At 43.6% G+C, this 24,591-nt stretch overlaps 1 protein-coding gene across 6 annotated transcripts in view; it reads left to right on the plus strand.

The window, feature by feature from the left end:
* COP1 (COP1 E3 ubiquitin ligase) overlaps positions 1–24,591 on the plus strand; it is a 333,778-nt gene that overhangs the window by 101,234 nt on the left and 207,953 nt on the right. For 5 of the 6 annotated variants that reach the window (XM_072998208.2, XM_072998210.2, XM_020813947.3 and 2 more), the window contains 2 exons: positions 11,512–11,631; positions 15,057–15,125. In XM_072998208.2, the coding sequence (XP_072854309.2) occupies positions 11,512–11,631; positions 15,057–15,125 (189 nt within the window). The remainder of the gene's footprint in view (positions 1–11,511; positions 11,632–15,056; positions 15,126–24,591) is intronic. The other variant, XM_072998213.2, reaches the window with a different exon arrangement.

The following is a 24,591-nucleotide window of genomic DNA, read 5'->3' on the forward strand; positions in this document are numbered from 1 at the left end:
AGTACTAAGGATAGGTTGGTGGCAGCAAGTGAAGAATAGTAGTGAGCATTCTTGGAGGCCTGTATTGGTAGAGGCTTGAGAGTGGCCCGCTACAGTCACGACTTACAAGATCTGCTAAGGACAATAGATTAAGCAGAAAACAGATGCTTAGGAAAGTAGAGAAGTGTGGCAGCTTAAAAACAGTACCCTGTTTCCCTAAAAATAATTTATATTATACTATATTACATTATATTACATTATATTATATTATATTATATTATATTATATTATATTATATTATATTATATTATATTATATTAAAGACATAAGACATAAGAAATTTATTCACAAGTGGGTGCAACGAAATGAGGTGCTCTTCCCCAAGGTAAAACTGGACAACACCACTACAAAAAAAAGTTAAAAATATACACAACACTCACCATACCCCGTTTCTCCCAGCAATTAAAATTCTACCAAAAACTTATGACCCCGCATTTAAACTCAATACTGCACTTGGGTAAAAGCTGTTCTTGAATCTGCTTGTCCTTGCTTTCAATACCCTAAATCTCCTACCCGATGGTAATAATTTAAAGAGCTGATGTCCTGGATGAGAGGAGTCTTTCAGTATGTTAGATATCTTCCTCTTACATCTGTTCTTATACAATTCTTCCAAAGAGAGGAGTGAACAGCCAATGATGTTTTGGGCCGTCTTAATCACCCTTTGAATTGCCTTTTTCTCTGCCACTGTGCAGCTCGTGAACCATACACAGAGACAGTAGGATAATATGCTCTCAATCGAACTCCGAATATTATATTATATTATATTATATTGGATGGCATCCTTCAGTCTCGAAAGACTATGGTATCGTGCTCTGTATCGAGGACTTGGACCAGTGTCTAGTGTGCCTGAGAAGGCCAATTCAAGAGTGACAATCCCTTCCACACTGAAGACAAATCCAGTCTGTCCCCTGTCCATCTCCCTGATTTTGCTGGTTTCGTAACTGCCTCTTTGCCTCGGCCTGCTGGACAAGGGTCTCTTCATATTGGGAGAGGCCATGATGCACCACCTGCCTCCAGGCTGACCGCTCAGATGTCAGGATTTCCCATTTGTTAAAATCCATTCCTAAGGCCTTCAGATCCCACTTGCAGATGTCCTTGTATTGAAGCTGTGGTCTCCCTCTGGGGCGATTTCCCTGCACTAATTCTCCATACAGGAGATATTTTGGAATCTGACCACCAGCCATTCTCACGACATGCCCAAGCCAACGTAGACGTCGCTGTTTCAGTAATGTATATATGCTAAAAATTCGAGCTCGTTCTAGGACTACTCTATTTGGAACTTTGTCCTGCCAAGTGATACCAAAAATGTGTTGGAGGCAATGCATATGGAACGTGTGCAGCTTCCTCTCCTGCCGTGCACAAAGGGTCCAGGACTCACTGCAGTACAGGAGTGTGCTCAAGACACAGGCTCTATAGACCTGGATCTTGGTGTATGTCGTCAGCTTCTTATTGAGCCATACTCTCTTTGTGAGTCTTGAGAACATGGTAGCTGCTTTGCCAATGCGTTTATCCAGCTTGACATCTAGAGAGAGGGTGTCAGAGATTGTTGAACCAAGGTACACAAAGTCATGAACAACCTCCAATTCTTGTGTGGAGATGGTAATAGAGGGAGGTAAGTCCACGCCCTGGCCCATGACTTGTGTTTTCTTCAGGCTGATTGTTAGTCCAAAGTCTTGACAGGCCTTGCTAAAAACAATTCATTAATTTTTGCTCCAAAAATGCATTAGAGCTTATTTTCAGGGATGTTTTTATTTTTTCAATGTACACCAATCTATTGATTCAAATACAGTCCTGTCATCTTCTTCTGGTTGCTGCACAATGCTGCACAAGGTGGGGTTGGTGTATGACTTAACTGGGGCTTATTTTGGGGGTAGGGATTATATTATGAGCATCCTGAAAAACCATATTAGGGCATATTTTCAGGTTAGGTATTATTTTAGGTAAAACAGGGTATTAGATACTTCTCTCCTCTGCTCCCACAGTCCATAAAATAGTCATGTATGCATTTTAATTACATTACAAAATCTGGAAAGGCACAAATAATACCAAAATATAACTGTATTACAGTTTCAGTAATGGTTTGGGAAGTACAAATGAGGTAAATTGCATTTAGATTAAGAATCAAATGAGCTTCTCTTCCACAAACCAATTAAATGCTAGCAATGATTAAATTTAATATTAAATATATTGCAGTTTTAAATGTGTTGCTATATATATATATACTGTATTCAAATACTGTTAAATTTAAACAGAAAATTCATCAGACAAAATAAAATGCTAAATATGATTGTAAATCAAATAGAAAATGTACATACTCCCTTGCGTTTATTGGAGAAAAGATTACAGTGGGGTCTCGACTTACGAACTTAATTGGTATTGGAAGGCAGTTCTCAGGTCGAAAAGTTCTTAAGTCGAATCTGCATTTCCCATAGGAATGCATTGAAAACCATTTAATCCGTATCTGCTCTTTTCGTCCATAGAAACTAATGGGAAGCTGCTATTCCGCCTTCTGCCACTAGAGGGGGATAATTTTTTCTTTTTTCCTTTTGACCTAAGATGACTTAGCTTTAAAAAAAAGGGGGGGAAAAGAGTTCGTAACTCGAATCTTAAGTTCGTAAGTCGAGTCCATATATTCCTATGAGAGCGGTTCATAAGTCGAAACGTTCGTATGTCGAGCCGTTCGTAAGTCGAGACCCCACTGTAGCTGTAAATGTAACAAATAAATAGAAAACATTAAATATTACTGCTTTTGGAAGTCAGTGGCAGTTTTGGGCATTGGTAAAATGCTTGTAATAAAAGGATTTATATTTATATTAGACATTACCCTGCAACTTAAGTCTTTCCCCCCTTTGTCTCAGTTGTACATTGAAGACTGTTATTTGCCCCAAATCATTATGCAATTTCATGTCTCAACTGAAATTTCAACCTAGGTTGACACTGTACAACTCTAGCACTTGGATACAAATAATCATAAGTGTTCTGATCATGCAATAGAACTTCCTTTTTCCCCCTGCTATACTTTCTTATATCCATTCATCATTCATCTGTTCTGACGGCCTATAAGATTTTGTAGAAATTTCCAGAGTGGCATAAAATTGCCAATGGAATGCAGATGTGATTGGATGAAATTGGTGCAAGCTTTGTTTGTCAGGTGCCTTTCACTCAGAAAGGTAGGGGCTGTTCAGATCATAGTCCAACACTTGAAAAAGTGTACATGGTAGAAGAAGCAAGACTCATGTGTTCCAGTTGTTGCTGTTGGAAAGCTTAGAAACTAAATAGCTTTGATCCCCATTGGCAGAGAAGTTCGTTGTATGGTACATCTCATCACTATAATATATGATGTCTACATAGTAATGGATATTAGTGCTAATATTAGCCAACTAAGCTAATGTGATTTCACAGATGTCAAGAGCACTCTACGTGGAGGAATGAGGTAGCCCACAGTTCTTGTGTAGCCATGGTTCTTCTTTGTGGTCTCTGTGAATGCACAATAATGGGTTTAGTGCACCTGCGCAGAGAAACCTCAGAATATCTAGAGCTTAAGCACATGGTGCCGGGTCCTCCCACATGCTGCCCTTAACCCTGCCCCGGCACGGAGTGCCTCAGTTCCTTTCTTGCCACCGCAGCAACAGCACCTTGGTTAGGAGCTTTCAATTTCTCTTTCAAAAAACAAACAAAAAATCAACCTTGCCTTTTTCTGACTCAGACCGTGCAATGATTCTTCTACCCGTGAGTTTAAAAAACAAACAAAAAACAAAAACGGACTGTTATTTGTTTGTGTAAGAGAGTGATGACTTTGTTTATGGCTGCTCTAGGCCTCGTCAAGACGTGTGAGACCTGCTCCAACAAAATAGCCCTATCAGATGGGCATTCCTGCTGTTTGTTTTGCTTAGTGGAGGAACACCAGACGGCTCTCTGTGCAGCTTGTAAGAACTTTACATAGCCAATTCTTAAGTTGAGACTTCAGCATCTCCATTCCTTTTTGTGGGAGAAGTTCCTGTCTCCATCTTAAGGGGCCCCCATGGAATCTGCCCAAGCTGTGGAGCATTCTCCAATCTCAGACTCTTCATCTCTTCCTAAGGCCCTTAAAGGCCCTAAAATGGCATTGAAGCCCCATGCTTCCTCCTCGGGCTTGAGGTTGATGGCTGCGGTATTGACACCGAAGCCTCCCTCAGTATTGATGTTGAAGAAAAAGAAGAACCCAGCAGCCACACAGAAGCCTGGGCACACGTCAGAAAAAACACGCCTTTGGCGCCAGCCATTGATGCATCCCGGCGGGAGTCGGTATGCCTTAGCACAGAGGTCATCAACCCCCAGTCCGCGGCCCAGTGTTGGTCCATGGCCTGAGCCGGACTGGGCCGCGGAGACAGACCTCCTGCCCCCCACATGCACTCCCCCCACAGCTGCTTTGTGCATGTGCGTGCGTGTCAGCACCAGCGTGAGCACTCCCCACCCTTTCAGGCATGCATTTGAGTACCCGCGTGAAGGGGTGGGCAGGTGCTCCTGTGCATGCATGAAGCGATGGGGCCGCACTCACAATGGTTCTGGCACACGTGCACTTCCCCACCACTTCACACATGTGCCCAAGAGCATGTGTGCATGCGCCCAAGGCCAAGCACAGGGATGTGTGCCCCGCCTTCCTCAGAGGCTCAGCCAGTCCGCGGTCCCAAAAAGGTTGGGGACTGCTGCCTTAGCATATCTTCAGGGGAAGAGGATGCCGGAGGCCATGCCATCCTCACAATTTAGTCAGTCTCCTGAATGGGGACATACCTTGGCCAAGGTTGTAGAGTTGGCACAAGTTAGCCCGTGTTCTCATCCGTGCTCGATATCGGGGCAGGCTTTGGTGTTGCCCCCGGAGTCGGTGGAGACTCCTAGGAAAAAGAAGCAGAAGACCCATCATTTGGAGTCTCCTGCCAAGCCTGAAGCCCACCAGTATCACCCTGTGCCACCTGATGCCTACTACCATCACCAGGACTTACAGGGGAGCACCCTCGTTATTACAGCCCTGAGGGTTTCGATCTAGATCCTTGCTATTATTCTAGACCGTACAAGCTCAACACTTATTACCGGCAAAGGTCGTCTTACAATAGGTACAGATGGCATTCCCCTTCGCAGTCACCCTCGCCATCGTGGTATTGGGCTTATGCCAACTGATATTCGTACTCCGAGGAATAATACGATCTTGGACCTCTGCAGTAGGCGTATTGGAAAAGACCCATTCCAGAGGATTACCTTCCTCCTCCTGAAGTAAAGAGGTCTTGGTACCTGCCGGTGGTGGTGTCCCCCCTTCTCAGGTACAGCTGGAACTTTTCCAGACCAGCGAACGCCTGTCGTAGAAAAACATAAAAGACCATCACACTAAGGCGGACGTCTAACATCCGATGCCTCTTCGGGTCAGTCTGTCATCTACTCCAGAGCACATCCCTGTTGCTCTCAGTACTGACTCAGAAGCCTCTGAGGTTGATTCGCAAAAGGATTTACCCCTAAATGTCCCCACCCTGGGCTCAGATGCAGCAGAGAACCACCCTCCATCCTCATTGGAAGACTACTTTTTGTACTCGCAGTTAATTCTGAGAATTTCAAAGGACTTGGTGGTTGATCAACCAGTGTCGGAGGAGGTGGACAAAATGTATGAGGATATTACTCAGGACCAGAGTCGTCCTTTTTGCCTCACTTTTATTTCATCCCTCCTGAAGCTTGTTAGGGAGTCTTGGGGCAAGCCCTCTACGGCCCATCAGATTCCCAGGTGGGTGGAAAACCTGTACTGTACAAGACACACGATGAAAACACAGAATTCTTGTTAAAACATCTTTTGCCCAATTCCTTTGTTGTTGATGCTACACAAAACAGGGCCAGAAACCGCTCTGCAACAACTCCAAATAATAAGGAGGGAAGGAAATTGGACATTATTGCCAGCTGTGTTTATTCATTGGAGTCTTTTGTGTTGAGAGTGGTCATCTATGTGGCAGCCATGGGGGCTTAAAACCACCATTTGTGGAATAAAGTGTTGCTGGGCCTGGAGGCTGCTCCAGAGAACATCTGAACCTTGGGTCTTTCTTGCCACCAGGAAGCTATGGGCTTGGCTCGTCATGAGTGTATAGTGGCATGGCACATTGTAAATGCTGTATCTAAGCAGGTAACCACTGCAGTCACCTTGTGCCGCCATGCCTGGCTGCGGTCTGCTGGCATTTCAGAGGATGCTGTGATGATTTGTGTTTTTATGTATATTAGAATGGGATATGTAGTCCTAAGATTGTCCCAATAGCATCCATCTTGATTTAAAGTCTGTTCTGTAGTAGGAAAGTTTTTCATGCTGTTTCAGAGAAGCTTCGCTCTCTGGTTATCTCGTTGCTAAGATGAGCAGAGAGCAGAGACTTTCGTAGTCAAAATAATTCTGCCACAAAGTATGATAACAACTGAAGCTCCATGAGAAAGTTAGGCGGAACAACAAGACCCAGGAGGGGGTGTTCCTTATGAAGAATTCTGGGAAGAAGAAGGAAGTTGGTAAGGAGTTGGAAAAAGATGGAGTTGGACTGAGAAAGGTCAGACACGTGCTTTTTCCCATAATGGTTTGTAGCTTTGCTATGGACTATTTTTCCTACCATGGACTGATACAAGTCAACTGGATTTCATCTAGCATCAGCCTATGAAGACCCAAGACACGTGAGATGGACTGTGTTATGCTTTTTAATAGTTAGCATAATTCTATTTCTTTATTTTTCTAGCTGGAGTGGGGGAGTGGAGTGTTCCGTTTGTCTTGATATGAAAATGTACCTACTGAACTATTTTACTATCAACTGAAACCTTTACTAAAGCAATTCTTTTCAATAAAGCAGTAATGATTTGATCTGCATGCATTTGTTCTTGCACAGACTAGCTGAATGTCTAATTGGCCATGTGTGTTTGCTACCAAAGATTTAGAGCCCGATTATTCTGAGTATAACTCATGGATTTGTCTGTGGGTGTTGCTTTCTTAATAAAGGAGATTGGCTTTTGAGGAAGAAGTTTAGACAGGACCTAGCTGAGACCTAAGTGGCTCTGCTCAGCAGTCAGAGGTTTGTCTGAATTTCGGACTCATCCCAGTCTCCGGCACCCCCATAAATCTCTTTGGAGATAAGGGGCTGCTTACAGATGCTAGGTTGAGTATCAACTAACTGTCCTGTGATGGGCTTGGTCTGTTTGATGAGAAGACGAACAAGATCTCAACAATTTGCTGAAGCTGAGGGAAATAGCCAGATCATACACCAGCCAGCAGATTGCCCTTGGAGTGCCTGGCACTACCCATACGCTTTTTGGCCCTCTCATGACCAGCAAAGGCCAAAGGCTTCAGGTCTTCCACCTACATCCTTCCACCAGCAGGCAGGTAGGCAGCACCCATGACAACAGGCATGTCACCTGGATTGCAAGGCCTGGCAGAACCTTTGACCTTTTTCACCCACCAGCAGTCGTTGATTCTTCTATTCGTCTCGCCCCCTTTTTCAGTGTCTGGCGGAGCATTACAGTGGACTCCCAGGTCCTCACCATCAGAGCCACCGGCTATGCCATTGAATTTGATGCTCTTCCCATGACGGGACTGCTCAAAATAATGAATCCCTCTCCTCCTTTGGAAGATGATGTATGTTCTTTACTTCAGAAAGATATCATGCAGGTTCACAACCCAGATGTAGCACTCAGCTTCTATTCCCAGTACTTCGTGATCCTGAAGGACAGGGGTCTGCGTTCCTCTTCGACCTCTGTCACCTCAACTCTTTTATCAATCCTCAACAATTCCGTATGATTTCCCTCAAGGGTACCATTCGGATGCTCAGGGAAGATGATTGGTTCATGGTCATAGACCTCAAGGATGCCTACTTTCACATCAGCATTCTCCCGGGTCATCGCTGCTTTCTCAGATTCTCTATCAAAGGAGTGAACTACAAATTCAAGGCCCTTCCATTTGGGCTGTCAACCACCCCAAGAATGTTCACAAAGTGCTTAGCCCCTTGTGGCAGCTCATCTCCACTTGCAGAGCATCACTGTGTTTTTTTACCTGGATAATTGGCTACTGGTGGCGCCGTCTCAAGCCCAGGCTGAGCAAGACATGGCATTGACTCTCCCTGTGTTATCAGCCCCAGGTCTCTTAAGTCAATCTGGAAAAGTCTACCCTACAACCTACTCAGCGAGTGTCTTACATGAGGGCAGTGTTCTACTCCTCGCTGGGCCGAGTCTACCTGCCAGAGGACAGGATAGTAAAGACCCAGTTCATGTTAAAAATTTTTTTCCTGGGGCCTTGGTATGGGTCCATCGGACTCAGCATCTGTTAGGCCTCATGACATTGACCATAGTGGTGGGCCAACATGCCTGCCTGAAAATGAGATCCTTGCAGGCGTAGTACCTATCCCTCTTCAATGCGATAGTTGACCCCTCATCCAAATTACTCGAAGTCACTATAGAGCTGGCATCCCAGTTGACCTGGTGGGGGCATCCCTCAAATCTCCTGGTGGGGAGGTCGTTCGGCCCTCTTGCTCCATCAGTCCAACTAACCATGGATGCCAGCCTGACGGACTGGGGCACACACTGTGGAAACATGACTGTTCACGGTCTATGGTCCCTGAGTGAGGTTCGACATCGCATCAGTCTCCTGGAGCTGCTCACGGTTGTCAAGGCTTTCCGAGCATTCGAATGGCTAATCACAGGCCGTGCAGTTCCGGTGGCTCCAGACAACACGATGGTCGTTCTGTATCAACAAACGGGTGCACTCATTCTCTCTACCTTTATCTAGCTGTCCAACTCTGGGAGTGGTATTACGCCCACTACATTTACCATGTGGCAGTCCACGTGGCGTCACAGAGGAATGCCCTAGCACACCATCTCAGCAGACTCCAGTCTGGCAGCCATGAGTTGGCACTTGACAACAAGATCATCTTTTCTCCCGTCGTTGGGGCAGACCATGCGTGGATGTGTTTGCCTCAGCAACAACAAGAAATGCAGTTGTTACTGCTTCTGAGCAGGGATTGGTTGTTGTTCCTGAGGGGAACCAGCTGGTCCACCAGCCTGCTGTACATGTTTTCACTGATTCCGCTCATCAAGAAGTCAGTTGTCAAGGTCCGCCAGGACAATGCGGATGTCGTCTTGGTCGGCCCGTGGTGGCCCTGTCAGCCGTGGTCTCTGCCCTGCAGCAGAGAGCAGACAACCATTTCCATCTCCCAGCAATTCCCCACTTGCTGACCCTGCATCATGGGAGGACATTTTATCCTGACTTTGACTCCACCTAACTACGTGGAGGCTGCTTCCACTGTAGCCAGTGTATTCAGCCATGCGCGGAAGTGCTCTACTACACAGACATACTCCTACAATGGAAAGTCTTTTGTACATTTGCATCCTCCATTTCCTCCTCCATCTTTTCCAGCATGGCCTTTTTCATTCCACAATGAAAGTTTATATGGCGGCAATAGTGGCCACATTCTTCAGAAGCAGCAGGTTTGTGCTGCCATCCCACTCTCAGGCAGTTTTTATGGGACTTGAAGAACATGCGTCTGGCTTACAAACCTACGCCACAGTGGTCCCTTCAGCTCGTGCTTAATCGCCTCATGAGACCTCCGTTTGAAGCCCTGGCTACAGCATCTGAATGGCTGCTCACTCTGAATACTGCCTTCCTCCTTGCAATTACCTCTGCACGTCGAGCAGGAGAGCTGGCTGCTCTTAGAGTGTAAACTGCCCAGAGAGTGCTTGAAGCACTATGGGGCGGGATATAAGCAGCACGCTTTGCTTTTTTGCTTTGCTTTGCTGTAACTCTGGTTCTTCGAGTGATCATCTGTGAATTCACACTTCTCGCCCATCCTCCCCTCTGTCTGTCACATATGCCTTTTGCACGATGGGCAGTGGTGGACTGTTCTGCAGAATTGAGGCACTCGGTGCCGGGGGCGGGGTTAAGGTTGTTGTATGGGAGGTCTCGGCACCATGTGCTTAAGCTCTAAAATATTCCAAAGTTTCTCTGTGCAGGTGCACTGAACCCATTAGTGTGAATTCACAGATGACCACTTGAAGTGAGGAAGTGAGAGCTGGACCATAAAGAAGGCTGGCCGCTGAAGAATTGATGCTTTTGAATTGTGGTGCTAAGAGAAGACTCTTGAGAGTCTCCTGGACTGCAAGGAGATCAAACTTATCCATTCTGAAGGAAATCAATCCTGAGTGCTCACTGGAAGGACAGATCCTGAAGCTGAGGCTTCAGTACTTTGGCCATCTCATTGAGAAGAGAAATCTCCCTGGAAAAGACCCTGATGTTGGGAAAGAGTGAAGGCAAGAGGAGAAGAGGACGACAGAGGATGACATGGTTGGGCAATATCATCGAAGCTATCAACATGAATTTGACCCAACTCTGGGAGGCATTGGAAGACAGGAGGGCCTGGTGTGCTCTCGTCCATGGGGCCATGAAGAGTCAGACACGACCTAATGACTAAACAACAACAACAACAAAACCCCTTTTTCTGTGAGAGACCAGTTCACTAACAAAAGCTGTGGCAAAAGGAACTGTGTGAGCATAGTTTTTGGAAAGTCTGAGGAAGTTCCAAGAGGTGGGGAAGTAAAAAATAGAAGTGTACTGCAATAATGACAAACAAGCAGAGTTAGGTGGCCTGTAAGTGACCTAACAAATTGACTTGTGTTAGATTTGTGTATTATTTTGTATTTATAATTGTGTCCATCTTACCTTACAAACTTACAAACTGAATGAATGCTATGAAAGGGTTAGCGTCTTGAAAATAGACTTTGAAAGAGGTCATTTGAGGTCTGAACCAAGGAATTTTAAATGCTAAGGTTTAAACCTCTTGACCTTTGATACCTCACCTGTAACACCATGGAAACTCACTGGGAGAGTGGAACTGATAAAACCACATCTTAAATATCGTACTTTCCTTGAAAACCCTATTAGTATCTCTATAAATTGGTTCTGACTTGATGGCACATAACTACCTAGGGAAGTGGTATACTCCATGAAGCATCTTGGAAATGAAAGTAAAATTCATTGATTAGTCTGGAAAGGTTTACTTAAGCTCTGGGTTGCTGCAGTCAGGTATTCCACAGCAGAGTAGGGCACAGTGGCCAAAATTCTTTTGCACACCTATCCAGTAATTTAACTTTTGAAGACAGGTTTCTCCAAGGTTTCTCCATGTTAAGGAATCACTGCAGACATTATCAACTGCATGTTGGATTATGCAGTGATTTCTTTACTTGGAGCAATTTGCTTCCAAAGATTGTGCTCTTTGTGCTGTGCTAGGGTAGGTGGGTAAGAGGAATTGGGCCAGTAGGTAGCTTCAGTGACATCGGGACTAGCTTTGTCCAGTAAAATATAAAGAGACCAGACTTGTCCATACTTCTCTTACCCTCACTTACATCCTTCTCTGTACTGGGTTATAGCTTTATTCTTACTTTTTGTGTGTGTAATCTATAAAGTACCCTTAGAATCACAATTTGATGTGTTTGTTTTCCTTTTAGAATGGCCACAGATGGCAGATATTTCAAGATCTGCTGGGAACAGATCAAGATAACCTCGATTTGGCCAATGTGAATTTAATGTTGGAACTGCTGGTCCAAAAGAAAAAGCAGCTAGAAGCAGTATGTTTTCATTCTTAATAAATATATTAAGAAAACTTTTCCTTGGTGAAGTTCTTCTCAGAGTTGACTTCTTTGCATAGTATAGCAATGCCATGTACCTGTTTATACTTGGTGCCCCAGTTTTAAGAAGTGTGCAGGTACCCACTTAACCTGAGCACCTAAGTAAATGTCCTTTTTATATGATCTGCTAATCTAGAACAGAAATAGTGACTTTTGTTATCCACAGCCATGGTAGCATTTTGAAACAATGGGGAATTGACAATGCTACTACAGTACTAGCTTTTTCCCTGTTATCTTTCTGCTAATGGGCAAAGACATGTAGAAGGGGCTTTTAACCATGGCATTCTGTTTTGATTTGTTGTTCAGGATCAACCCAAAAAGAATTTGGGTTGATCCTGAACAGCAGCTACTTCCCCCATTGAGTAGGGGGCAGTAAGATAAAGTGCAGGGTTTATCCTACAAAGTTGAAAGCCACCTTGAGTTTGAAAATTTGAGGAATCACCTCATGAGAATCTGTCTCACCTAATGTTGCTTCTTATTAGAGATCCTGCCTTGATTTTCCTGGTGTTTGCCTAGCTAGTAGTAAATGGAGTCCTGCTTCATTGACTTTGATGTAATCTTTCTCCTTTAAAAAGAAAAGGCAGAATCAGTTGTTCTACATTTAGGTAAACGCAATCTCAGATTAACCACACATGACATATTACACTGTGCCACAATTTATTTAACAAAAATAAAGCCAAAATGAAGAAGCCATGTGTGAAAAACTAAGTGCACCTTATGATTCAATAGCTTGTAGAACCACCTTTAGCAGCAATAATTTGAAGTAATTGTTTTCTGTATGATTTTATCACCCTCACGTGTAGAAATTTGGTGTGCTCTTCTTTACACTGTTGCTTCAGTTCATTGAGGTTTGCAGGCATTTATTTATGCAGAAGTCTCACCACAGCATTTCAATCGGGTTGAGGTCTGGACTTTGACTGGGTCATTGCAACACCCTGACTCTTTTCTTTTTCAGCAATTCTGTTGTACATTTGTTGATGTGCTCAGGATCATTGTCTTGCTTCATGACCCAGTTTTGGTCAAGCTTTAGTTCTTGGGCAAAGGGCCTCACATTTGACTCTAGAATACTTTGGATTATACAGGAATTCATGGTCGACTCAATGACTGCAAGGTGCCCAGGTCCTGAGGCTGTAAAACAAGCCCAAATCATCACCCCTCCACAGTTGGTATGAGGTGTTTGTGCTGGTATGCTGTGTTTGGTTTTTGCCAAACAGGATGCTTTATGACCAAACCTCTCCACTTTGGTCTCATTTGTCCAATGAGACCAAATGTAATTACAGTGGGGTCTTGACTTAAGAACGGCTCAAGTTAAGAACATTTTGACTTAAGAACCGCTCTCATAGGAAAATATTGACTTGACTTAAGTACTTAGATTTGAGTTAAGAACTGAAAAAAACCCACGTGGGAGCAGGGAAAGTCCAAAATGTGAACTTTCAGTTAACTGTTGGCCAGTGAAAAGGGTGCCTGTCTGCTTCCTCACTCCTCCCAGCGTTTAGAGAGTGGATTGGGAGCCAGTCTTCAGATTGCCTGGTACTGTACTGCCTGGACTGTATTTTCCCTGCCTTCCCTGAACCTTTCTTGACCTAAGGAAAAAAAAAAAGAAACAAAATATCCCCCCTCTAGTGGTTGAAGGCGGAATAGCAGCTTCCCATTAGTTTCTATGGACGGAAAAGAGCAGATACGGATCAAATGGTTTTCAATGCATTCCTATGGGAAATGCAGATTTGACCTGAGAACTTTTTGACTTGCGAACCGCCTTCCAATACGGATTAAGTTCTCAAGTCAAGACCCCACTGTAGAAACCTAAGCCATGCTGCCATGTTCTTTTTAGAGAGAAGAGGCTGGCTCCTGGCAACCCTTTCAAAGAACCTGTACTTGTTCAGTCTTTTTTAAATTGTACTGTCCTGAACTTTCACATGAGATTGGAACAAGTTCAGACGAGGGCAACAAAGATGATCAGGGGGCTAGAAACCAAGCATTATGAGGAAAGGCTGAAAGAACTGGGTATGTTTAGCCTTGAGAAAAGAAGACTGAGGAGTGATACGATGGCACTTTTCAAATATTTGAAAGGCTGTCATACAGAGGAGGGCCTAGATCTGTGCTCGATCATCCCAGAGTGCAGGACACGCAGCAATGGTCTCGAGTTAAAGGAAGCCAGATTTCAGTTCAATATCAGGAAAAAACTTCATAACAGACCAGTATGACAGTGGAATCAGGTACCTTGGGAGTTGGTGAGTGCTCCAACGCTGGAGGCATTCAAGAAAAACTTGATTGCCAGGCAGATGTGCTTTGACTGTATTCCTGCACTGAGCTGGGGGGTTAACTTGATGGCCTTGTAGGCCCCTTCTAACTTCATTTTTCTATGATTTCTATGATTTAACATGCTAATTGAGTCCTGTAGAGTCTGAGATGTAACTCTTGGAATTTTTTTTATAATTTCTCTGAGGATTTCACAGTCTGACCTTGGGGTGAATTTGCTTGGACATCCATGCCTGGGAAGATTGTCAGCTCTCCTGAATGTTTTTCACTTGTGAACAGTCTTCCTCCCTGTAGAATGATGGACTTTAAATTGTTTGGAAATGGCCTTATAACCCTTCCCAGACTGATGGGCAGCAACAGTTGCTTCTCTACAATCATTGCTGATGTGTTTCCTCCTTGCTGTTGATATAACATGTACCTGAATGTTGCAGACCAGCAAAATGCTAAAACTTCAGCTTTTATAGAGATGGTTATACTTACTGATGGCATTTGGTTGGCAGCACCTGACTCCTACTTAGCCTCTTAATGGAAGCAGTAAGGGTGTACTTAGTTTTTCACACACAGCTTCTCCATTTTGGCTTTATTACTGTTGAATGGCACAATGTAATATGTTATGTGTTGTGCATCTGAGGTTGTATTTATGTAATTTTCAGACCTGCTAAGGACCAGATGATTTTTAATATGTCTTGATTCAAAGAGGGTGTACCTTCTTTTTCCCATGACTATATAATGTTCATCAGGGCTGGTGCAGATATAATACAAAGGAGCAAGGCTTGCCAGGGTTTGTCTACTTCCTAGACCAAATCCTCCTCATTTGTGATTTTCCTTAATGGAGGAATGGAGACTTACTTGAAATTTACTTCAAAACATTGATAAACAAGACGATATTCATATTCCTAAGGCTTTCTACCAGTGTGTTGATTACCATTACCTCTATTACATTGTCCTGGCCCCAGAGGTTTAGTTCTGTAGACTATTGGGCATAAAAAAATAGGAAAAATGAAAGTGTATTATTTTATATGTATCTTTTCAAAGATAAGACAAATGCATTCTGCTTAGAAATTTTCTTAGCACAGACAAAAAAAACTTTAAACTTTCTGTTACAGGAGTCCCATGCTGCTCAGTTACAGATTTTGATTGAATTCCTGAAGGTTGCCAGGAGAAATAAAAAAGAGGTAATTTAACTTCCTTTAATTCAGTACTATTGAACTCTTCTTTTACTGACACTTTTAAAAATAATGCAGGTAGGCATATAATTCTTTGTTCTTGAGGAGATGTGAGTGAGTGGGAAACTTACAGAATAGAAGTTTTGAAATATATAGGATTGAAGAACTTCAGAATTGGTACTTATGTCATATAGCTTTTTAAAAAAATACTTGACTTGAATGTTTCTTTTGTTTTGCTACTTATATTTTTAAGAGAGGATTGTCAAGGAAAATGTTTTTGTTGGCTGTTGCATCAAATTCTTGAAGTACATTGCAACTGGGGTAGCTTTAAAAGTGATTGCTATATTCCCAGTAAACCATTTCTGAGAAAATAAAATATAAAATAAAAGAACACACATGTAGTAGAATCTGGACTTGAGTATGTTGTTATATTTCATGCTGAAAGTTTGGGGGATCCCTGTGCAAAACAGAAGGGGCAAAAATAGAATATTAGTTTATTGGACTTGAAGTTTTCTACAATTCATTAAGTATCGGAGGGAAAGGAATATTGGGGAGGGAAGTGGGGGCAAAGAATGCATGCTCGATGGGCCAGTGTGAGCATTTGGCCTTTCTTAGTATTAATAACTGAATGTGGATTTTGAATGTGATCATGGATTGTGCACATTCTTGTATGAATTCCCTTTGCTTCCTCCCCGTAACTGTTGATGCATCTAATCATCACTAGACTTCATTAAAATTAAGTCAGCTGTATACCTAAACTCATATTCAAAAATGGAGTTTGAACTGTGACTAGGTTTGGGTTTGATAAAGTATTTAATAAAGTTGTTTTAATCTGAACAGAAAAGTTCTGAACATTGCGTAGTTATCTGCACAAACTAAGTGGTCTAATAAACAGCAGCTTCTTGTTAAAAAATTAACATGTCCCCACTTGGATTTTCAGGTAGACATCAACCTATATTTATTTATTCAGTTTGTATTCTGTTCCCATTAGTGCTGAGACTCTATTCTGGGCAGTTACAACATATGTAACAGAAAACGAAAACAAAAATTAAGATAAAAACGTTAAAAGCAACAATAATAACCCTAAAAACAGATGGCACCGACTAATCATATAAACCCAGAGAGAAGGGAGGAAAGAGTGGGAAGGTGGTCAGCTGTGGTCGTTGTGGAAAGCCTCCCTGGAAAGCAGTGTCTTTAATTGCTTAATAAAGGGAGGAGTCTAGATGGAGCTCCTCTGAAACCTGGTTCCATAAGGTTGGAGTCACCATGAAGAAGGCCCTACCTCTTGTAGAGGATTTATGGACTTCCCTTGGGGTGACCACCTGGAGGAGCCTTGACTGGGATGATATTGTGGGTTGGGTGGGTGACATTAGGGAAAGACACTCTGACAAATAGCATGGGCCCAAACTGTGGAGGGCTTTGTATGTGAGTGTCGTAACCTTGAACCTGATCCGGGATGCAACTGGCAACCAGTGGAGGCGAGCCAGAACTGGAGCGATGCTGTCAAATTTACTCACATCCACCACCAGTCTTGCTGCTTCCTTCGGGACCTGTTGAAGTCTCCAGATCAGGCTCAAGGGAAGCTCCATGTAGAGAGCATTGCAGTAATCAATCTGGGAGATGACCAGGGCCAGCACCAAAGTCCTGAGGGAATCCTAGTTTAGGTAGGGCAAAGTTGGGTGATTAGCCGAAATTGTTTAAAGACTGATCTGGTTATGACTGTAATCTGGAAACTGGTGTGTACCAGAAAATCCAAGGGAGGGACTCACTAATTACCGTATTTTTTGCTCCATAAGACGCACCTGACCTTAAGACACACCTAATTTTTAGAGGAGGAACACAGGGAAAATATATTCTGAACCAAATAGTGTAATAAAATATTTAATGAACTATAACAGAATAACATTTGAACCATGTACAGTGAACAGCAGTCAACAGTGGCATTAATATAGACCATTATCAGCCAGTGATAAGACCTATACCACTCTACCTATATTTTACATTTCCTTTAATCCATTTCCTCCTCCCCATGCTTATAGAAATGTCTCAATGACAGGTGAGATTGTTGTGCAACTCTGCCCAGCTGCAGCTCAAGCCTATACAGTAGGGGCTCGACTTACAAACGGTTCTACATATGGACATTTTGACTTACAAACTGCTCTCATAGGAATATATGGACTCGACTTGCGAACTTAGATTCCAGTTACGAACTCTTTTCTTTCCTATTTAAAAAAAAATCTAAGTCATCTTAGGTTAAAAGAAAAAAAATATCCCCCTCTAGTGGCAGAAGGCGGAATAGCAGCTTCCCATTAGTTTCTATGGACGGAAAAGAGCAAATACGGATTAAATGGTTTTCAATGCATTCCTATGGGAAATGCAGATTCGACTTAAGAACTTTTCAACCTGAGAACCGCTTTCCAATACGGATTAAGTTCGTAAGTCAAGACCCCACTGTATTAAGTTAGAAATGGTTTGTCAAGATTTGGCGCTGCATTGAGAGGTCCCTTTTAGTTGTGTGGAGGATAAATAGTGGAATTAAACTATTTAATAGCTGGTTTTCCTTATTTACTTTAGGTTATGCAAAAGAACAGCAACACAAACCGTAACCTGATCCCATTCACCAGCAGTAGCACATGCTCAGCATAACACCAAATCTCCATTTTCTGACATAATTGAACGTTTATAGCATGCAAGGCACAACAGGTTGTCGTTTAGTCGTGTCCGACTCTTCATGACCCCATGGACCAGAGCATGCCAGGCCCTCCTATCTTCCACTGCCTCCCGGAGTTCTGTCAATTTCATATTGGTTGCTTCGCAGACACTGTCCAGCCATCTCATCCTATGTCGTCCCCTTCTCCTCTTGCTGTCACACTTTCCTAACATCAAGGTCTTTTCCAAGGAGTCTTCTCTTCTCATCAGATGGCCAAAGTACTGGAGCCTCAGCATCAGGATCTGTCCTTCCAGTGAGCACTCTGGGTTGATTTCCTTTAGAATTAATAGGTTTGATCTCCTTGCAGTCCAGGGGACTCTCAAGAGTCTCCTCCAGCACCACAATTCAAAGGCATCAATTCTTCGGCAGTCTGCTTTCTTTATGGTCCAGCTCTCACATCCATACCTCACGACAGGAAAAACCATAGCTTTGACTATTCAGACTTTTGTTGTCAAGGTGATGTCTCTGCTTTTTAAGATGCTATCAAGGTTTGTCATCGCTTTCCTCCCAAGAAGCAGGTGTCTTTTAATTTCGTGGCTGCTGTCTCCATCTGCAGTGATCATGGAGCCCAGGAAAATAAAATCTGTCACTGCCTCCATATCTTCCCCTTCTGTTTGCCAGGAGGTGATGGGACCAGTGGCCATGATCTTAGTTTTTTTGATGTTGAGTTTCAGACTGTTTTTTGCACTCTCCTCTTTCACCCTCATTACAAGATTCTTTAATTCTTCCTCACTTTCTGCCATCAGAGTGGTATCATCTGCATATCTGAGATTGTTGATATTTCTTCCGGCAGTCTTAATTCCGATTTACGTAGGATTCCTCCAGTCCAGCCTTCCACATGATGTATTCTGCATATAAGTTAAATAAGCCGGGGACAATATACAGCCTTGTCGTACTCCTTTCCCAATTTTGAACCAATTAGTTGTTCCATATCCAGTTCTAACTGTTGATTCCTTTCCCATGTATAGGTTTCTCAGGACATAGACAAGGTGGTCAGGCACTCCGATTTCTTTAAGGACTTGCCATAGTTTGCTGTGGTCCACACAGTCAAAGGCTTTTGCATAATCAATGAAGCAGAAATAGATATTTTTCTGGAACCCTCTGGCTTTCTCCATAATCCAGCGCATGTTAGCAATTTGGTCTCGAGTTCCTCTGCCCCTTCGGAATCCAGCTTGTACTTCTCGGAGTTTTCGGTCCACATACTGCTGAAGCCTACCTTGTAGGATTTTGAGCATAACCTTGCTAGCATGTGAAATGAGTGCAATTGTGCGGTAGTTGGAGCATTCTTTGGCACTGCTTTTCTTTGGGATTGGGATGTAGACTGATCTTTTCCAATCCTCTGGCCACTGTTGAGTTTTCCAAACTTGCTGGCATATTGAATGTAGCACCTTAACAGTGAAGTCTTTTAAGATTTTAAATAGTTCAACTGGAATGTCATCACCTCCACTGGCCTTATTGTTAGCCAAGCTTTCTAAGGCCCACTTGACTTCACTCTCCAGGATCTCTGGCTCAAGGTCAGCAGCCACACTATCTGGGTTGTCTGGGATATCCAAATCTTTCTGATATAATTCCTCTGTGTATTCTTGCCACCTCTTCTTGATGTCTTCTGTTTCTGTTAGGTCGCTCCCATTTTTGTCCTTTATCATGTTCATCTTTGCACAAAAAGTTCCTCTAATATCTCCAATTTTCCTGAACAGATCTCTGTTTTTTCCTTTTATGTTATTTTCCTCTATTTCTTTGCATTATTCATTTAAGAAGGCCCTCTTGTCTCTCCTTGCTATTCTTTGGAAGTCTGCATTCAATTTTCTGTAGCTTTCCCTATCTCCCTTGCATTTTGTTTCTCTTCTCTTCTCTGCTATTTGTAAAGCCTCGTTGAACAGCCACTTTGCTTTCTTGCATTTCCTTTTCTTTGGGATGGTTTTTGTTGCTGCCTCCTGGACAATGTTACGAGCCTCTATCCAAAGTTCTTCAGGCACTCTGTCCACCAAATTGAGTTCCTTAAATCTGTTCTTTACTTCCACTGTGTATTCATAAGGGATTTGGTTTAGATTATACCTGAGTAGCCCAGTGGTTTTTCTTACTCTCTTCAGTTTAAGCTTGAATTTTGCTATGAGAAGCTGATGATCAGAGCCACCATCAGCTCCAGGTCTTGTTTTTGCTGACTGTACAGAGCTTCTCCGTCTTTGGCTGCAGAGAATATAATCAATCTGATTTTGATATTGCCCACCTGGTGATTTCCATGTGTAGAGTCGCCTCTTGTGTTGTTGGAAAAGAGTGTTCGTGATGACCAGCTTGTTCTCTTCACAAAAGTCTATTAGCCTTTGTGCTGCTTCGTTTTGACCTCCAAGGCCAAACTTCCCTGTTGTTCCTTTTATCTCTTGGCTCCCTACTTTAGCATTCCAGTCCCCTAGAATGAGAAGAACATCTTTCTTTGGTGTCAGTTCTAGAAGGTATTGTAAATCTTCATAAAATTGTTCAATTTCAGTCTCCTCAGCAATGGTAGTTGGTGCATAAACTTGGATTATTGTGATGTTGAAAGGTCTGCCTTGGATTCGTATTGACATCATTCTATCATTTTTGAGATTGTATCCCATTACAGCTTTTCCCACTCTTTTGTTGACTATGAAGGCTACTCCATTCCTTCTACGGAATTCTTGCCCACAATAGTAGATATGATAATCATCTGAGCTGAATTAGCCCATTCCTGTCCATTTTAGTTCGCTGATGCCCAGGATATCGATGTTTATTCTTGCCATCTCCTGTTTGACCATTTCCAGCTTCCCAACATTCATAGATCTTACATTCCAGGTTCCTATGCAGTATTTTTTTTTTGCAGCATTGGACTTTCCTTTCACTTCCAGGCACGTCCACAGCTGAGCATGCTTTCGGCTTTGGCCCAACCAATTCATTAGCTCTGGAGCTACTTGTACTTGTCATCTGCTCTTCCTCAGTAGCATGTTGGATGCCTTCCAACCTGAGGGGCCCATCTTCCAGCATCATATCTTTTAGCCTTTTGTTTCTGATCATGGGGCGTTCTTGGCAAAGATACTGGAGTGACATTGCCATTTCCTACTCCAGGTGCATTGCGTTTAGTCGGAACTCTCCACTATCTCCTGTCTGTCTTGGGTGTCCCTGCATGGCATAGCCCATAGCTTCTTTGAGTTACTTAAGCCCCTTTGCCACCGCAAGGCAACAATCCATGAAGGGGTCACAACAGGTTAGGCCACACAAAGCCATGAACAATGTTCTTGATGAGCCAAAAAAACTATAGTAGCTGAAATCAGGAAGCAGGTACTATAATCCATTTAGAAGTAATGAGGCACAGTTCGTTTCCTTGCTGCAACACCCTTTGGAAATACATTCTCTATTAGATGCCCAGAACTAGTTGAAAACTTTGCCAGTTGAATCCAAATTTCCCATAGAAATGCATTGAAAATTAATTAATGCATTTTTATGGGGGGGGGAAGGTCAGAAACTTTAAAAAACTTTTAAAAGAAAGTCACTTACCAGGTACTGTAAACTTAGCCTTGCTCTTCACAGTGCCTTGGTAGACCCCAGAACAGCAAAAAAGAGCCCAAAATAGCTAAAAGCCAGCCGGCAGACGGCAGCCATTTTGTGCTCTTCTCCACTCCTGCTCCTTTCCCCTCCCCTCTCCCCACCTAACAGCTGATCAGCACTGGTCTGAACACTTCCTAGGCAGCTTTTAAAGCAAGTATGCACGTTTCTACACAAGCAAGTTTCAACTCAAACGCACCTTTTCACCCAAGCACTAACCCCAAACACACAGCTTTTAAACTAATTTTTACATTTTAAAACAACAATACCAGGCAGTGCCAGGTCTCTCTCCCAGCTCTCTAACTGCTTGGACTAGCAAGGAAGCAGACAAGTAGCCTCTTCACTAACTGAAAGTTTGAATTTCCCCGCTTTCCCTGCCTTCCCTGCGTATTAGCTACAGTGGGGTCTTGACTTGTGAACGGCCCGAGGTACGAACTTTTTGAGTTACGTACTTCTCCGTCCGCAAAAATTCATTTTGACTTGCGGGCGGAGAATTGAGATACGAACCAAAAAGTTCTTCTTCGTGGCCTCTGTGAATACACACATATGGGTTTAGTCTGCGCCTGCGCTGACATTCTCGGAGCATTCTAGAGCTAAAAGTAACAATTTTATGGTGTGAGGCACAAGCTCCTCCCATCCAAGATTCCCCTTAGTTCCTTTTTTCCGCCGTGCTGTAAAGTTCTACAGAACATAGAGCAATATTCACAGGGGTTTTTCCCCTTAGCTTATTGATCAATTCCCTTTAAATTGGATTCTTTCCCTTCTCAATTATCTAATCTATGATCCCCCGTGAGTTGTTGTCTTTTTCGCTTGCCAGCTATTTGGCTTACCCCCCTCCCCCCCCCCCCACTTCAACTGTTTACTTCTTTCTTCTTTCCCGCCTTTTTTGGCCTACTCATTTTGACTCTCAGGCACATTAATGATTTTCTGCCTGAGTAAGCTACATCTTACCCAGATAGGTGCAGGCCACAGTAGGGGACCCGACAATGCCAAAGAGTCCTTAAAAATCCAAGTCTACATCAACAGAGGAACCCTCGCCAGAGGCTAGCGAATTTGCCTCTGAGGAGACGACGTGCCAACTTTACCTGCACAGACTTCGTATCGCCTGATAGCCTCTCTGCTCCAACTGGCCATTCAGTGACTGCGCTACCGTCCAGTCCAGCCGTGGCCCTTTTTAGCCCTACATGAGGGCGGGCATTTGACGTTCCTGAGTTGGAGCTTAAGTCTCTCTATCTCATGAGGAGAAGAGAGTGAAAAGGAGGCATGTCTCTCCACACCCTCTATGAGCAACCATGAGAGAGACTGGTGAATCAACGATGGATGATTGTTTCAAGGGGCTTGTTCAAGGGATCCTGCAGGAGTTAGGGCTCTGTTGCCTGTCCCTAGGAGAAGAAGGGCCTCCTGTTGCCCCGGTCACCTTCCCTGACTGTCAGTGATTCCTCCTGACATGGGAAGCGCCTCTGTGTGTAAGCGCTGCACACCAACCCTCCTTCATGCGCCTGCTCATGTAGCTGCTGTAAGCAGCCCTTTATCTCCAAAGAGATTTACGGGGGTGCCGGAGACTGGGATGAGTCCGAAATCCAGACAAACCTCTGACTGCTGAGCAGAGCCCTTAGGTCTCAGCAAGGTCCTGTCTAAACTTCTTCCTCAAAAGCCAATCTCCTTTATTAAGAAATCAACACACACAGACAAATCCATGAGTTATACTCAGAATAATCTGGCTCTAAATCTTTGGTAGCAAACACACATGGCCAATTAGACATTCAGCTAGTCTGTACAAGAACCAATGCATGCAGATCAAATCATTACTGCTTTATTGAAAAGAATTGCTTTAGAAAAGGTTTCAGTTGATGATAAAATAGTTCAGTAGGTACATTTTCATATCAAGACAAACGGAACACTCCCCTCCCCCACTCCAGCTATAAAAATAAAGAAAAGGAATTATGCTGACTAATAAAAAGCATAACACAGTCCATCTCACGTGTCTTGGGTCTTCATAGGCTGACGCTAGATGAAATCCAGTTAACTTCCATCAGTCCATGGTAGGAAAAACAGTCCATCGCAACTCCATTCCAACTCCTTACTAACTTCCTTCTTCTTCCCAGAATTCTTCATAAGGAACACCCCCTCCTGGGTCTTGTTGTCCCGCCTAACTTTCTCATGAGAGCTTGAGAGTTGTTATCAAGTTTTGTGGCAGAATTATTTTGACTACGAAAGTCTCTGCTCTCTACTCATCTTAGCAACGAGATAATCAGAGAGCGAAGCTTCTCTGAAACAGCATGAAAAACTTTCCTACTACAGAACAGACTTTAAATCAAGATGGATGCTATTGGGACAATCTTAGGACTACATATCCCATTCTAATACACATAAAAACACAAATCATCACAGCTGCGACTTCTGGAGGGAGCTGCACACCGAGGCTGTAGATGTGCCAGCAACATATGGTAAGGCTTGGGTTTCCCTTTGGGGATACAGTGGGCCCCTTCATCTCCTGTGGCTAGCCCTGCATGTCAGTGCTTTGCCTGTCTGGGGTAACGCCCTTGGGTGTTTGGTATATTGGGCCTGATTTATCAGAGGCCTTGTTCACGTGGCTGCTATTTCCAAAACCAGGTGCCGATGCGAAAGCTTTCTGGCAGCATTTGACAGCCCTAGTTTGCCTCTGAAAGGGGGGGCTGCAGCAACTCCCACCACTAGCCCTGCTAGTCGGTGATATTCCTGCCTGGGGTAGCACCTGCAGGTGGCTGTTAATTTGGCACAAAACAGCCCTCTTTATCAATGGGCTGGCTCACAAAGTAGCCTGCGGCCCTGTCTCAGCTGCCAGTGCCCGCATAGGCTCTAAAGGAAAGGACTCACAAGGGTCCACCCAAGAACCCTGCCGCTGTCTGGTAAGTCTGGATAATTTTCCTCAGGTAGGTCCTGTCACACTGACAAGGTTGCGTAGGACCAGTCCCTTTTGTTTGGGATAGGAGCTATGAGCTCTCGGCCACCATCACCATCCCACTCTACCTGGCATCGTTCTGAGCCATGGGCTATGGAGTGCTTTATGCCTCCACATGCGCTTTACAGATGTAGTGCTCCCTCGAACTCGGCTCCGGCATCATAATGTTTGGAGCCTTGATCAAACCTGCTGTTAACCCATTCAGGTTTGAGACTCACAAGAGTCGCTGGGGGGTGGAAGAGTTTCCAAGCAATCTTCCTACACCCCTC

The sequence above is a fragment of the Pogona vitticeps genome, chromosome 4 (genome assembly GCF_051106095.1).
Source record: "Pogona vitticeps strain Pit_001003342236 chromosome 4, PviZW2.1, whole genome shotgun sequence".
NCBI classification, from domain to species: Eukaryota; Metazoa; Chordata; class Lepidosauria; order Squamata; family Agamidae; genus Pogona; species Pogona vitticeps.